Source organism: Chenopodium quinoa, unplaced genomic scaffold (assembly GCF_001683475.1).
Source record: "Chenopodium quinoa cultivar QQ74 unplaced genomic scaffold, ASM168347v1, whole genome shotgun sequence".
NCBI lineage: Eukaryota > Viridiplantae > Streptophyta > Magnoliopsida > Caryophyllales > Amaranthaceae > Chenopodium > Chenopodium quinoa.
In genome coordinates this window covers 5,045-21,277 of record NW_018743606.1, presented here as the reverse complement: position 1 = coordinate 21,277, position 16,233 = coordinate 5,045, and the positions used below count along the sequence as shown (strand labels likewise).

Below are 16,233 nucleotides of genomic sequence, written 5' to 3'. Positions count from 1 at the left end.
TTGGCTGGAAAATAATTCATGCTGGTATTCCGGTTGCCTCAGCTCTAGCTGTTCGCGGCGTTTCCGTGGATTCGACTTGCTGCTTTTGTCGAAGGGAGCAGGAGACGATCAACCATTTGTTTCGAGACTGTGATTTCGTTACTCCTTTATGGGTTCGCAGCTCGTTTCATTTCAATAGTCAGGGTCTTCTTCATCTTCCCTTTCTCCAATGGTTTTCTGTTATGGTCTCGTTGTTAGCGGCTGCTAAGGATTGGGAGAACTTGGTGCAATTTTTCTCCCTTCTTTGGTCTATATGGTTGTCCCGTAATAATGTACGTTTTCGGCAACAAGCTGTCTCTCCGGATGATGTTTTGCTTCTTGCTTCTCAGTGGAATGTGCGAGGGAGGCAGGCTCAGGATTCTCACCTTCCTTCTTCTACTTTGGGTCCTAGCCCTAGGCCTGTTGGTTCGGGATTTGCTGCCACTCTTGCTGGGGACCCTACGTCGGGGTTTAATATTTGTTTGATTTGCGACGGGTCTTGGTCATCCTCGGATAATTCGGCAGGTGCTGGTTGGGTTCTTCGTGATTGTGGTTCTCCTTCAGTCCGAGGAGGAGGGGCTCGTGCTTCTCTCTCTTCTTCAGCCTTACAGTCTGAGTTACAAGCTTGTTTTTGGGGGTTACGCAATGCTTTTTCTCGTGGTTTTCGTAGGATTCTTATTTACTCGGACTGTGAGCCTCTGTGTCGGATGTTAGGCCAACAACAGAAAGATGAGGTTTCTTTATACTGGTTACTTCGGGATACTCGGGTTCTTTTGTCTACCTGTGCGGCTTGTAAAATTCTTAAGGTTCCTAGGGAATGGGTGTCTCCTGTACACTGGTTGGCTGGAAAGGCTCGTGCTCGGGAGTGTTTTTTTGGTATTTTTAGTCTGTTGCTTATGTTTTCTTTTCTTTGTTCTCACTGTCAAAAAAAAAAAAAAACATGTAAGGTGTGTCAAAAAAAAAAAAAATGTAAGGTCCCTTTTTCAATTCGATCACGGTGATATTTCATGGGTTAGATTGCAATTTTTTTTTTTCCCTTCACATAGACTCATTCAATTTGACCTAAATTGCATTACAGCCATCAAAGGTCCAACACTTTTGAGTTATTTTGTCAACATCATCCATATTTCTTAAGTTCAATAAGAATATATTGTATATGTATGATTAGTAGTTTAAGTTGTGATATTATAATACACCCATGCTTTCTAGCCATTTTTCCAACGAATGAGGTTCAATTTCCTAAATTTATTAAGTGTCGTTTCTGTGGTAGACCAATCAATCACAAAATTCTACGAAGTATATATGATTAGATAACGTATATTATTACTATATTTGACTTTGATGATCATTCAATCTTTTTTTTTTTTTAATTTGACATACGTATGTGTACCCCCATCAACAAACAATACACTTTGAATTGAAAAAAAAAATTAAAAATAAATCCAAGACCGATCAAAGCAACAAAATGAACATTGTTGATATAGAGTATAAAACATATTCTTTAATCTCAACCATCTGTTTAAGCTTTTGATTGAGTTGATTATCTAACAATAATTATGATATTATGAATAATAATATTATGAATAATAATACTGATTAAAAAGAACATTTATGAGAAACATCACAGTGCAAGCTAGAAACAAATAGTGGTATATTATACAAGAAACTCTTCTAGATACTTAGTAGAGTTGCTTGTATGTATTCATGAATTTCGATGATTATAAGGAGTCTCAATTTGCATAATCTATTAGTAGATCCGGTAGAGGTTTTTTACAACACCAATAACAATATTGGAAGCTGAGCAGACTAGTCCTTCACAACAAGCATATACACCTTTAGAAACACATATATTGCCTTCACCTTGACATTTTTCTTCTTCGGATGTTTCAATTGCATCGATGAATGCTGGAACTGAAATAATTTTAACCATGAATATTAGTCACCCGTTTTTCAAAAATTATTTAACTTATAGAGTAATCGAACATGCATATATGAATTGAAAACGACATTTGACTAGAATTATAGAAAAAAAAAAAAAAAAAATTAGCCCGTGCACATAAAATTTTTATATACATCCAGGTTTACCGTATCCAACTAACCCAAGATTAGTTTTTGTTCTTCATTTGATGAATCAACGAAATATAATCATCAAAATAAGTACAAAATACTTATGGGTGTACGGTACACTAGGTGTATATAACAATATCTCCAAAGCACATAATACGTGTAATAATAATGAGTATTGTAGGAGAAAAAGAGGTCGGAGCCAAACCTGATACACTTAGTAAAAGAATAGCTAAGAACATCATTGACATAACAGTGTAGTTGATACGAATACTCGCCATTTTAATGAAGGAAATATAAGAAGATTGTTGCATTTCTAAGCTAAGCTTATACGATCTATTATTGTTTTAGGCGAGTGATTGAACATTCCTCAGCTTTCCTTAGCATTTATATTGCTTACCTTATGGAATGAAAACTAATTTTATTGTATGTTGATCGACAAGCCAAAAAAACTTAAGGAAATTAAATACATTATCAAATAATTAACAAGATATAATATAGATGCATCATTATTTTCGTTGTTATTACGTGCATGCAACCATGTCTTTGCTTTGCTGGACTCATCACTACTGCTAGTATATGATATCAGTAAACTAACATTAGCTATATCATGATTAATCATGTAGCAAGTTGAATTGAATACAATTAATCATTTTAGAATAATATTGAACTTGGTTGTATTAATTAATTTGACTAGCTGGTTATAAATAGTTTAGCTTATTGTGTAAAAGTGTTTAGTAATTAAGTGCTACGTACTTAGTTGTTTTAGTGTATTTAATAGACAAAAGATGATTTTTTTTAATAAGCTAATATCAAAAAGTTTTGTATTGATTGTTTTCTAAAAGTGTGTGCTTTTTGAGTCCAAAAATCTCTTTCAATAAACTATTTACCAAACACCCAAATTTGATACTACCTCCGATTTTTATTAAATTAGTTGCAATTTTGGGGTATTATTTGTGAGATATAAAATATTGCAAAGTTGCAACTAAAAATATTCGAAGGTGGTATTTAAATCAGTCAAACATATAATAGGGATCAATAACTCCAAAATGCACTTTACCAAACAAGACATAAGTGTATTTGATAGCCAAAAAGTAAAAAAGCTAATTATTCAATAAGTTGATTTCAAAAAGTTCTTATAATGATTTTTTCAAAAAGAGTTTTAAGTCTTTCAGTAAGCTAACCTCTAACTAGGCTCTATTAGCTAAAAGCTTTCCAGCTTCTATACCAAACAAGACTAATATCATTTTTTAATTTTAATTTTGTATCCTATGGACAATAATCACATACATATTTATACATACTACAGAGTATATATACACCTTAATAGTATATATACACCTTAATACTCTGTACAAAAGATGATTATAATATTTAATGCTAGATTATTCTAAAGAGATATAAAGTAATTTATATATATACACCGAGTGCAAGGTAAACCCAATGGTATTTTCTGCTCATGATATTTTTGCTCGGATCATTTTAGAATCTTAAAATGAGCATACAAATATATACTCGTATCAAATGAGGAAAAAATTACCCTTATATTGGATGCATGTAACTCTGTACAATTTGAGTGTATATAACAGGTTTTGCGAAAGTTAATACTGTAATTTACATTAGATTTATTAGTATCATAGATATATTATATCAATAGATTTTTGTAGACTATAATTATATTAGATATTTCCTTGCATTTTTTTTTTAATTCTTTCTAACAAAGGTATGTACTATATTTAGGAGGGTCGGTATGTGTACCTCAACAAAACATAATAATCCAAAGACGTGGCTGCAACCATCTAAAAATCTATTTAGTTTATCTGATAAAAATAGCCATAACAAGCTGTATATATAAATTTTATCGTAGTGAACTAGTCGTGCGCAACAACTCAATAATTAAGTAAGTAATCATAGAAATTGCTAGCTCACGACTCGTAATTACTTTTACCTAGTAAGTAGACTTTTTAAGCGCATTTGGAAGCACTATATAAGTATTGCAATATAATGGTGGACATTGCTAACATAATCAAACTTCAATTTAATTTTAAAACATTTAATTAACACAATGGAGAGGATTTTTATCAACTTATTTGTGTTGTCAATTTTGCTAGCTCTTTTGGCATTGGCTGAATCAGGTTTAGTTTTTGTATTTCTTTCTTAATATTGTTTGTGTGTGTTTTTTTTTTTTGGTTACCTTTTGCCCTAACGTCCTCTGTCCTATAATATTTTTTCCATTTTTGAATTTGAGTTTCTTAAAATAGTGTTTTTCTTGTCCTTTTAGGGTTTTCTAATTTAATCATTTTGTCCTCGTTTTTATAGATATTTGAGCCCTCATTAAATATAAAATGCATGGAGATGTATACTTTTATGGAAAAGTACACATACAAAGATATTATAATAATTGAGATATTATCGTATACATCAGGTGCACCATTCATCCATGAGTAGTTCGTTCTCATTTAATTTTGGATTAGTTGAGTGTACGGTGCACTCAGACGTATATAATATTGATTTATAATAATTCCAAATCATATATTATCCAAAAAATTCTAATCCTTGTGAAAATTTCGCCATGGTGTCATTTTGAGTATCCCTTTTATATATGCCTCATAGTATTCTTAAAAGACCAACTCGTTAGTTAATTACTCATAACTTCATAATGAATTTTCACCACTTTTGATCATTTTTTTTGAAAATATATGAAAACAAATGTCCATATCTAAGGCACTATTGGATTTATTATAATGTATATATTCAATTTATATTTTTACTATTAAAAGATATTGATAGCCAAAATTGTACATTGTCAAGAGTATTCAGTTAAAGTAATGCAAGAAATTTGATACAAGAGGAGTATGAGATGAAGTGAAATAGTGAAGTGCTTAAACTTCATATAAGATGATAAAACTATATTTAGCTTAATTCTCTTTAACATTCACTAATTGTTACTTACAAATTTGTGGTGTTATGTTCATATTTTTCTTCCAGCCATGGAAAAGAGTTATGGACCCTATGATCAACAACCATCATATGTACCGGACACCTCGAGCACACCACCACCACCATCGCCGCCATCATCACCACCACCACCACCACAACCACAACCTAACCCTACGTGTAGGAAACTAAAACAACTTTGTGGAGGTTATGGCGATTACGCTTGTTGTGAAGGATTATATTGTTTGGTTGGACACCAGAGCAACCAGGTGGTCTCGGACTATGTACACCTTTAGATAATCAACAACCTCCGTCGAAAGATAAGTGTAGACACCACCTTCAAGAGTGCCAACTCTATGGTCCGTACGTATGTTGTCAAGGATTGAACTGCGTTCATGCTCGAAACCTTCCTACCGAACCTTATTAAAACTCGAAAGAAGAAGCTTCCTCCTGGTACGGGTTTATGCACTTATGCTAATTATTAAGCTATAATATGTACTCACTAGTTCATACTAGCAATACTGATTGAGTTTAGTATATGTTCATCATGTGTTTTCATGTATTGTTCTATAGCATACATTATGTTTTTGATTCCGGGGATTATTGTACTTCATTTTGTTAATTTTTTAATTTCAACAGTTTGACTTTTGCACTATTCAATTAATTATGTTAATTGTAGTTGGTTTACGCATCCTCAAATCCTTTTAATGTATGGCCATGAGTAATTTTATAAAAGCCATTTTTATACTCTGCGATGATTACTAATATACACAAATAAATGTTTAAATTTTTATTTTTCTAACAAAACAAGGGGTAAAATGAAAAGGTTACAACTTTTTTTTTTTTTATTGACAAAGAAAAGCCTTATACTCTATCACTCCCCCTCACATAAAGGCTCTTTAGGCATGAAATGTGGATGTAACAAAGGTCTACCCATAGCTGGTGCGAATTAATTCCACTTTAAAGGAAGGGCAGATGAGATTCGTACTCGTGACCTTTGTATTACGCTGGCTCTGATACCATGTTAGAGGACCAATTCAACCAAAAATTTAAGCTGATGGTTGAGGCTCAGAAATATATTTTATACTCTATCATTTGGGAAAAAACAATAAGATCTAGATCGACTAAGACTTTTAATATTGGGTTAAAGACGATTTTGGTTCAATTGGTGAATTGGGCCGAGAATATATACCTGCACTGCACAGAAGAAAATTTTGGCTTGTAATGAGCAGCCCAAAAAATAAAAAATAAAAATAAAAAATTTGTACCCAAACACATGCATAGCAATAGCATATATATAAATTTCTTAATAAAACTCCGTAACATTTATTAAGTAAACTCAATCAATACAATCAAAATTAATACAAGAAATCAAACACTCAACAAAAAATACATATATGCAACTCAAATTAACACAATTGTAGCTCAAGAAAATGAGAGTCATCCACATGAATGGACTAATAAGTCATCATTTCGACGAAGAACTCTGCTTGTAAGTAGGCACACAAACACCACCATCACCAGCATAGCTACTCGCATCATAGACACAAGCGTACCTTTCGCAACACTGAAGTCCAGTGCTACCACCACAAGATTCATAATCACTTTGACATTTTCTTCCTGGCATACAAACACCGCCAACTTCTGGATAATCGTCATCAAGTACACATCTTAATCCTTGGCAACATTTCAATCTATTGATACCTCCGCAAAGTTGATATGTCCTTCGACATGGTTTTAGCGGCCTACAAACTCCGCCGGATCCAGGATAATCACCATCAAGCTCACATCGTAGTCCTTCACAAACATTGGTACGCTGAAGTGCCACACAATATTGTTGAACGGTCTTAAACGTTCGTCGCATACACGTTCCTGTTGCGCCTGGATAGTCACCGTTGAAAATGCATTGTAGTCCTTCACAGCATTGATATGCGGACATTCCTCCGCAAGATTGTTGAACAGTCTGGCATGCTCTTTGCCCTACCATCAGCGTTCGGGTGGTGCACTGGAACCATCAGCACCCCTAGTCTCGATGTTGCAACATGGCTCAGGTTGTTTTCCCTGTTTGTTACCTTGCAAGAAGCGCAAGGGCAGTTTAGATTTGGTTTCTACAACTTCTTCTTCAGCGGGCTCGGTGACCTCCCGTAATGGGTCACCCAAATTGAGATGAAAGTTGCTGCCTGGAACTGTAGGGGTCTTGGACAAGCGGACTCCCCTAAATTTCCGTATCTAAGCTCTTTAGTCCGCTCCCATAACTTGGATGTGGTGTTTTTGATGGAAACAATGGTTTCTGTGGATAATGTTGTGCTCAGTTTAGCATCTATTCCTTTTTTGGGTTGTTGTGGTGTAGATGCTGTAGGATTAAGTGGTGGTTTGTTCATTTTTTAGCTTGCTCCTTTTAGTGTAGTTCCAGTGTTTATATCTCCAAACTTTGTAGTTTGTAAAATAGAGGTTGGTGATGTGATAAAATTTGTGATCTTTGTGTACGGGGCACCTCATGTAGCAGATAGATCAGATGTGTGGTCGTCTATTGCTAGATTTGTCCAAACTTACCCGAACATTTTGTTGATTGGTGATTTTAACCAAGTCGGGTATCTATCGGATAAAATAGGAGGGTCTTCACTTATTCCAGGACGTTTGGATTTTATTCAATGGCGGTTGAATTTGGGTTAGTGAATGTTCCTTTTTCTGGACCTTCTTATACTTGGACAAACAATAGAATAGAGGTGGACCCGACTTTTGAAAGATTAGATAAGGCATATGCAACTCAGGATTGGTTTATTGATTATCCGGACTCCATTGTTCATCATCAACCGATTCTATTTTCGGATCACACAGCTATTATCTTTTCAGACTCGTTACCTCAAGATTCTGTTCGGCGACCTTATAGAATCGAAAACTGGTGCTTATCTGCTCAGGATACTTCTAGGATTATTAAGGACGGCTGTCGTTTAGAATTTACAGGCTCTCCGTGTTTTACCTTATCTCGCAGGCTTGTTGTTATTCGCAGGCGACTTAAAGACTGGTGCCTTAGCCACAGGAAATCTTGGGGTATAAACTGGAAAGCTTTATGTTCTGATTTGTCTTCTTCTTCTACTCAATTACAATCCCCAGTGGCGCGAGTTCTTTTTCTAAATACTAGGGAAGAGAAGATAGCCGAAGCAACTGCTGCTTTTCTCTATTGGAAACAACGTGCTAAAACTAAATAGGATGCTGGAGGGAGTCACACTCCAAATTACTGTTTTCGGTGGTCCAAGCTCGTCGTCGTCGTAATCTGATTGTCAGTTTGAAGAATGATGCTGGTATTTGGGTTTCGGATTCTCTTGGGCTTCGCTCTCTTATTCAGGCCTTTTACTCTGATCTATATTCTCATGTATCTCCATTTGGGAGTGACCCTCCTTTTTCTTGGGATCACCTTGGCCTCCCGACGCTATCCTCGTCTCAAAAGGACATGTTAATGGCCCCGTTCTCGCCTTCTGAGATTAAAGCTGCAATGTTTCATATTGCTAACGACAAATCTCCTGGGCCTGATGGCTTTACTTCGGCTTTTTTCAATACTCATTGGGATCATACTGGGCATTTGGTTATCTCGGCAGTTCAATACTTTTTTGCTCATGGTTATATGCTGAAGGACTGGAATAGAACCTTCTTAGTCCTTCTGCCGAAGGTTTCTCAGCCGGAGTTAGTGTCTCAGTTTCGGCTGATTGGTTTATGTAATGTCATGTAAAAATTATAGCAAAATGCATTACTGGCCGTCTGCGAGGGGTTCTTCCATCTCTTATTTCAGGGTTCCAGAATGCCTTTGTGCCGGGTCGCCTAATTTCTGATAATGCTTTGGTAGCTCACGAGCTTCTATCCTTTATGAATGCTTCTAAAGCTCGGAAACCTTTTTATGCGGCTCTAAAGTTGGATATGAATAAAGCTTATGATAGAGTGCGCTGGGATTTTTTAAGTCAGGTTTTACGGGCCTTTTGGTTTTCCGCCTTATTCGGTTCATATTATTGAGCAGTGTGTTACAACTGTCTCGTACCAGGTTCTTGTGAATGGGAGTCTTACACCGTCCTTTCGACCACAATGTGGTCTTAGACAAGGTGATCCTCTGTCACCATATCTATTTGTTTTGTGTATGGAGGTGTTGTCGACCTCTCTTAGGCGGGCGGAAGAACAGGCTTTGTTTTCTGGTATTCGTGTGTCTAGGGGCGGACCTTCGATTTCCCATCTGTTCTTTGCAGATGATTCGCTGTTATTTTTCCAACTTTCGCCCCAAGCGTGTGACAATGTCATGGCCATTCTTTCGGATTTTTGCTCTGCTTCGGGTCAGATGATTAATCTTCAGAAGTCCTTTGTCAAGTTCAGCCCAAATACCCCTCAAGACTACCGTGATTTTTTAGCTCGCAGTCTTCGACTACAATCGAAGGCTTCTTTTGGTACTCATCTAGGTCTTCCTGTTGACCTTGGAAGGAGTAAAGTCGCGGAATTCAGGTTTCTAATTGACAAGGTTGCTAGCCGGTTGTCTGCTTTTGCTTCTCTTCGCTTGTTAGCAGCAGCGAAACTGGCTATCATAAATTCGGTTTTGATAGCATCGTTTAATCATATCTTGTCGGTTTTCAAGATTCCGTCTTCTGTAGCTTCTCAACTTGATAGCATGCTTGCCAACTTTTGGTGGAGATCGTCTGGTTCTCGGAAGGGTTTGGCGTTGCGCTCAGTGTCTCTTCTTCATTTACCAAAAGGTTTGGGGGGTTTGGGTGTGCGCAACATTGCTTGCTTTAATTCAGCTATCCTTGCTGGTACAGGGTGGAGGATGATTCGAAATCCTCAACTTTTGGTTTCTAGACTCATGTTTTTGAAGTACCCCTCTCTGCCAGTCAATCTGGGAGCTCGGATTTCTCGCCCCTCTTGGGGCTGTCGTGGGTTGCAGATGGCTCTTTCGGCTGTTTCTTCTGGTGTACGTTGGAAAGTGGGTAGAGGTGACAAGGTACACATAACAGCCGACAACTGGGCTCCTGGGGTCCAGTGTTATTCAAGGATGGTTTATCTCAGTCGGATCTTCCGACTCATGTGTCTGGTATAATTGATCCGCGTTCTAACGCGTGGGACTCCTCGAGAGTCCATCGGTTTTTTGATAGTCCAACTGCCGTCAGGATCCTTAGTTTGGATCGTCCGCAGGAGCTTATGGATGATTTTGTATATTGGAAATTTACCAAGGATGGCTCCTTTTCTACGAAGTCTGCCTATGCTCTCTTACTTCATCAGACTATCAGGTGTCCTCCTTTGGGGTCCTTGCCTATTCCCTGGTGGAAGAAATTTTGGGCGCTCCCCCTTCTTCCTAAATGGAAGATCTTTGGCTGGAAAATAATTCATGCTGGTATTCCGGTTGCCTCAGCTCTAGCTGTTCGCGGCGTTTCCGTGGATTCGACTTGCTGCTTTTGTCGAAGGGAGCAGGAGACGATCAACCATTTGTTTCGAGACTGTGATTTCGTTACTCCTTTATGGGTTCGCAGCTCGTTTCATTTCAATAGTCAGGGTCTTCTTCATCTTCCCTTTCTCCAATGGTTTTCTGTTATGGTCTCGTTGTTAGCGGCTGCTAAGGATTGGGAGAACTTGGTGCAATTTTTCTCCCTTCTTTGGTCTATATGGTTGTCCCGTAATAATGTACGTTTTCGGCAACAAGCTGTCTCTCCGGATGATGTTTTGCTTCTTGCTTCTCAGTGGAATGTGCGAGGGAGGCAGGCTCAGGATTCTCACCTTCCTTCTTCTACTTTGGGTCCTAGCCCTAGGCCTGTTGGTTCGGGATTTGCTGCCACTCTTGCTGGGGACCCTACGTCGGGGTTTAATATTTGTTTGATTTGCGACGGGTCTTGGTCATCCTCGGATAATTCGGCAGGTGCTGGTTGGGTTCTTCGTGATTGTGGTTCTCCTTCAGTCCGAGGAGGAGGGGCTCGTGCTTCTCTCTCTTCTTCAGCCTTACAGTCTGAGTTACAAGCTTGTTTTTGGGGGTTACGCAATGCTTTTTCTCGTGGTTTTCGTAGGATTCTTATTTACTCGGACTGTGAGCCTCTGTGTCGGATGTTAGGCCAACAACAGAAAGATGAGGTTTCTTTATACTGGTTACTTCGGGATACTCGGGTTCTTTTGTCTACCTGTGCGGCTTGTAAAATTCTTAAGGTTCCTAGGGAATGGGTGTCTCCTGTACACTGGTTGGCTGGAAAGGCTCGTGCTCGGGAGTGTTTTTTTGGTATTTTTAGTCTGTTGCTTATGTTTTCTTTTCTTTGTTCTCACTGTCAAAAAAAAAAAAAACATGTAAGGTGTGTCAAAAAAAAAAATGTAAGGTCCCTTTTTCAATTCGATCACGGTGATATTTCATGGGTTAGATTGCAATTTTTTTTTTCCCTTCACATAGACTCATTCAATTTGACCTAAATTGCATTACAGCCATCAAAGGTCCAACACTTTTGAGTTATTTTGTCAACATCATCCATATTTCTTAAGTTCAATAAAATATATTGTATATGTATGATTAGTAGTTTAAGTTGTGATATTATAATACACCCATGCTTTCTAGCCATTTTTCCAACGAATGAGGTTCAATTTCCTAAATTTATTAAGTGTCGTTTCTGTGGTAGACCAATCAATCACAAAATTCTACGAAGTATATATGATTATAACGTATATTATTACTATATTTGACTTTGATGATCATTCAATATTTTTTTTTTTAATTTGACATACGTATGTGTACCCCCATCAACAAACAATACACTTTGAATTGAAAAAAAAAATTAAAAATAAATCCAAGACCGATCAAAGCAACAAAATGAACATTGTTGATATAGAGTATAAAACATATTCTTTAATCTCAACCATCTGTTTAAGCTTTTGATTGAGTTGATTATCTAACAATAATTATGATATTATGAATAATAATATTATGAATAATAATACTGATTAAAAAGAACATTTATGAGAAACATCACAGTGCAAACTAGAAACAAATAGTGGTATATTATACAAGAAACTCTTCTAGATACTTAGTAGAGTTGCTTGTATGTATTCATGAATTTCGATGATTATAAGGAGTCTCAATTTGCATAATCTATTAGTAGATCCGGTAGAGGTTTTTTACAAACACCAATAACAATATTGGAAGCTGAGCAGACTAGTCCTTCACAACAAGCATATACACCTTTAGAAACACATATATTGCCTTCACCTTGACATTTTTCTTCTTCGGATGTTTCAATTGCATCGATGAATGCTGGAACTGAAATAATTTTAACCATGAATATTAGTCACCCGTTTTTCAAAAATTATTTAACTTATAGAGTAATCGAACATGCATATATGAATTGAAAACGACATTTGACTAGAATTATAGAAAAAAAAAAAAAAATTAGCCCGTGCACATAAAATTTTTATATACATCCAGGTTTACCGTACATCCAACTAACCCAAGATTAGTTTTTGTTCTTCATTTGATGAATCAACGAAATATAATCATCAAAATAAGTACAAAATACTTATGGGTGTACGGTACACTAGGTGTATATAACAATATCTCCAAAGCACATAATACGTGTAATAATAATGAGTATTGTAGGAGAAAAAGAGGTCGGAGCCAAACCTGATACACTTAGTAAAAGAATAGCTAAGAACATCATTGACATAACAGTGTAGTTGATACGAATACTCGCCATTTTAATGAAGGAAATATAAGAAGATTGTTGCATTTCTAAGCTAAGCTTATACGATCTATTATTGTTTTAGGCGAGTGATTGAACATTCCTCAGCTTTCCTTAGCATTTATATTGCTTACCTTATGGAATGAAAACTAATTTTATTGTATGTTGATCGACAAGCCAAAAAAAACCTAAGGAAATTAAATACATTATCAAATAATTAACAAGATATAATATAGATGCATCATTATTTTCGTTGTTATTACGTGCATGCAACCATGTCTTTGCTTTGCTGGACTCATCACTACTGCTAGTATATGATATCAGTAAACTAACATTAGCTATATCATGATTAATCATGTAGCAAGTTGAATTGAATACAATTAATCATTTTAGAATAATATTGAACTTGGTTGTATTAATTAATTTGACTAGCTGGTTATAAATAGTTTAGCTTATTGTGTAAAAGTGTTTAGTAATTAAGTGCTACGTACTTAGTTGTTTTAGTGTATTTAATAGACAAAAGATGATTTTTTTTAATAAGCTAATATCAAAAAGTTTTGTATTGATTGTTTTCTAAAAGTGTGTGCTTTTTGAGTCCAAAAATCTCTTTCAATAAACTATTTACCAAACACCCAAATTTGATACTACCTCCGATTTTTATTAAATTAGTTGCAATTTTGGGGTATTATTTGTGAGATATAAAATATTGCAAAGTTGCAACTAAAAATATTCGAAGGTGGTATTTAAATCAGTCAAACATATAATAGGGATCAATAACTCCAAAATGCACTTTACCAAACAAGACATAAGTGTATTTGATAGCCAAAAAGTAAAAAAGCTAATTATTCAATAAGTTGATTTCAAAAAGTTCTTATAATGATTTTTTCAAAAAGAGTTTTAAGTCTTTCAGTAAGCTAACCTAACTAGGCTCTATTAGCTAAAAGCTTTCCAGCTTCTATACCAAACAAGACTAATATCATTTTTTAATTTTAATTTTGTATCCTATGGACAATAATCACATACATATTTATACATACTACAGTATATATACACCTTAATAGTATATATACACCTTAATACTCTGTACAAAAGATGATTATAATATTTAATGCTAGATTATTCTAAAGAGATATAAAGTAATTTATATATATATACACCCGAGTGCAAGGTAAACCCAATGGTATTTTCTGCTCATGATATTTTTGCTCGGATCATTTTAGAATCTTAAAATGAGCATACAAATATATACTCGTATCAAATGAGGAAAAAATTACCCTTATTGGATGCATGTAACTCTGTACAATTTGAGTGTATATAACAGGTTTTGCGAAAGTTAATACTGTAATTTACATTAGATTTATTAGTATCATAGATATATTTATATCAATAGATTTTTGTAGACTATAATTATATTAGATATTTCCTTGCATTTTTTTTTTAATTCTTTCTAACAAAGGTATGTACTATATTTAGGAGGGTCGGTATGTGTACCTCAACAAAAACATAATAATCCAAAGACGTGGCTGCAACCATCTAAAAATCTATTTAGTTTATCTGATAAAAATAGCCATAACAAGCTGTATATATAAATTTTATCGTAGTGAACTAGTCGTGCGCAAACTCAATAATTAAGTAAGTAATCATAGAAATTGCTAGCTCACGACTCGTAATTACTTTTACCTAGTAAGTAGACTTTTTAAGCGCATTTGGAAGCACTATATAAGTATTGCAATATAATGGACATTGCTAACATAATCAAACTTCAATTTAATTTTAAAACATTTAATTAACACAATGGAGAGGATTTTTATCAACTTATTTGTGTTGTCAATTTTGCTAGCTCTTTTGGCATTGGCTGAATCAGGTTTAGTTTTTGTATTTCTTTCTTAATATTGTTTGTGTGTGTTTTTTTTTTGGTTACCTTTTGCCCTAAGGTCCTCTGTTCTATAATATTTTTTCCATTTTTGAATTTGAGTTTCTTAAAATAGTGTTTTTCTTGTCCTTTTAGGGTTTTCTAATTTAATCATTTTGTCCTCGTTTTTATAGATATTTGAGCCCTCATTAAATATAAAATGCATGGAGATGTATACTTTTATGGAAAAGTACACATACAAAGATATATATAATAATTGAGATATTATCGTATACATCAGGTGCACCATTCATCCATGAGTAGTTCGTTCTCATTTAATTTTGGATTAGTTGAGTGTACGGTGCACTCAGACGTATATAATATTGATTTATAATAATTCCAAATCATATATTATCCAAAAAATTCTAATCCTTGTGAAAATTTCGCCATGGTGTCATTTTGAGTATCCCTTTTATATATGCCTCATAGTATTCTTAAAAGACCAACTCGTTAGTTAATTACTCATAACTTCATAATGAATTTTCACCACTATTTTGATCATATTTTTTTGAAAATATATGAAAACAAATGTCCATATCTAAGGCACTATTGGATTTATTATAATGTATATATTCAATTTATATTTTTACTATTAAAAGATATTGATAGCCAAAATTGTACATTGTCAAGAGTATTCAGTTAAAGTAATGCAAGAAATTTGATACAAGAGGAGTATGAGATGAAGTGAAATAGTGAAGTGCTTAAACTTCATATAAGATGATAAAACTATATTTAGCTTAATTCTCTTTAACATTCACTAATTGTTACTTACAAATTTGTGGTGTTATGTTCATATTTTTCTTCCAGCCATGGAAAAGAGTTATGGACCCTATGATCAACAACCATCATATGTACCGGACACCTCGAGCACACCACCACCACCATCGCCGCCATCATCACCACCACCACCACCACAACCACAACCTAACCCTACGTGTAGGAAACTAAAACAACTTTGTGGAGGTTATGGCGATTACGCTTGTTGTGAAGGATTATATTGTCTTGGTTGGACACCAGAGCAACCAGGTGGTCTCGGACTATGTACACCTTTAGATAATCAACAACCTCCGTCGAAAGATAAGTGTAGACACCACCTTCAAGAGTGCCAACTCTATGGTCCGTACGTATGTTGTCAAGGATTGAACTGCGTTCATGCTCGAAACCTTCCTACCGAACCTCTTATTAAAACTCGAAAGAAGAAGCTTCCTCCTGGTACGGGTTTATGCACTTATGCTAATTATTAAGCTATAATATGTACTCACTAGTTCATACTAGCAATACTGATTGAGTTTAGTATATGTTCATCATGTGTTTTCATGTATTGTTCTATAGCATACATTATGTTTTTGATTCCGGGGATTATTGTACTTCATTTTGTTAATTTTTTAATTTCAACAGTTTGACTTTTGCACTATTCAATTAATTATGTTAATTGTAGTTGGTTTACGCATCCTCAAATCCTTTTAATGTATGGCCATGAGTAATTTTATAAAAGCCATTTTTATACTCTGCGATGATTACTAATATACACAAATAAATGTTTAAATTTTATTTTTCTAACAAAACAAGGGGTAAAATGAAAAGGTTACAACTTTTTTTTTTTTATTGACAAAGAAAAGCCTT

At 35.0% G+C, this 16,233-nt stretch overlaps 3 protein-coding genes across 3 annotated transcripts; 2 read left to right on the top strand and 1 right to left on the bottom strand.

The window, feature by feature from the left end:
- Nucleotides 1-6,487: 6,487 nt before the first annotated feature.
- Nucleotides 6,488-7,006, bottom strand: LOC110682865. The gene has a single exon (XM_021859207.1). The coding sequence runs from the start codon at nt 7,004-7,006 to the stop codon at nt 6,488-6,490; it is 519 nt and encodes a 172-aa protein (XP_021714899.1).
- Nucleotides 7,007-7,670: 664 nt separating this feature from the next.
- LOC110682864 lies at nt 7,671-11,507 on the top strand. Its single transcript, XM_021859206.1, has 6 exons — nt 7,671-8,070; nt 8,229-8,636; nt 8,756-8,976; nt 9,029-9,994; nt 10,273-11,254; nt 11,452-11,507. The coding sequence occupies exons 1-6, from the start codon at nt 7,671-7,673 to the stop codon at nt 11,505-11,507; spliced, it is 3,033 nt and encodes a 1,010-aa protein (XP_021714898.1).
- A 2,936-nt stretch (nt 11,508-14,443) lies between these two features.
- On the top strand, nt 14,444-15,999 carry LOC110682863. Its single transcript, XM_021859204.1, has 2 exons — nt 14,444-14,562; nt 15,418-15,999. Exons 1-2 carry the CDS (start codon nt 14,493-14,495, stop codon nt 15,852-15,854), a joined length of 507 nt encoding a protein of 168 aa, XP_021714896.1. The 5' UTR covers nt 14,444-14,492; the 3' UTR covers nt 15,855-15,999.
- The last annotated feature ends 234 nt before the right edge of the window (nt 16,000-16,233 follow it).

Excerpts from the sequence above, each read along its gene's own strand:
- LOC110682865 (XM_021859207.1), bottom strand. The coding sequence starts at position 7,006 with ATGGTAGGGCAAAGAGCATGCCAGACTGTTCAACAATCTTGCGGAGGA.
- LOC110682864 (XM_021859206.1), top strand. The coding sequence starts at position 7,671 with ATGGCGGTTGAATTTGGGTTAGTGAATGTTCCTTTTTCTGGACCTTCT. Across the intron at positions 8,637-8,755 it reads TCAATACTTTTTTGCTCATG|CAAAATGCATTACTGGCCGT; the intron begins GTTATATGCTGA and ends TAAAAATTATAG. Across the intron at positions 8,977-9,028 it reads GCTGGGATTTTTTAAGTCAG|TGTGTTACAACTGTCTCGTA; the intron begins GTTTTACGGGCC and ends ATTATTGAGCAG.
- LOC110682863 (XM_021859204.1), top strand. The coding sequence starts at position 14,493 with ATGGAGAGGATTTTTATCAACTTATTTGTGTTGTCAATTTTGCTAGCT. Across the intron at positions 14,563-15,417 it reads TTTGGCATTGGCTGAATCAG|CCATGGAAAAGAGTTATGGA; the intron begins GTTTAGTTTTTG and ends TTTTTCTTCCAG.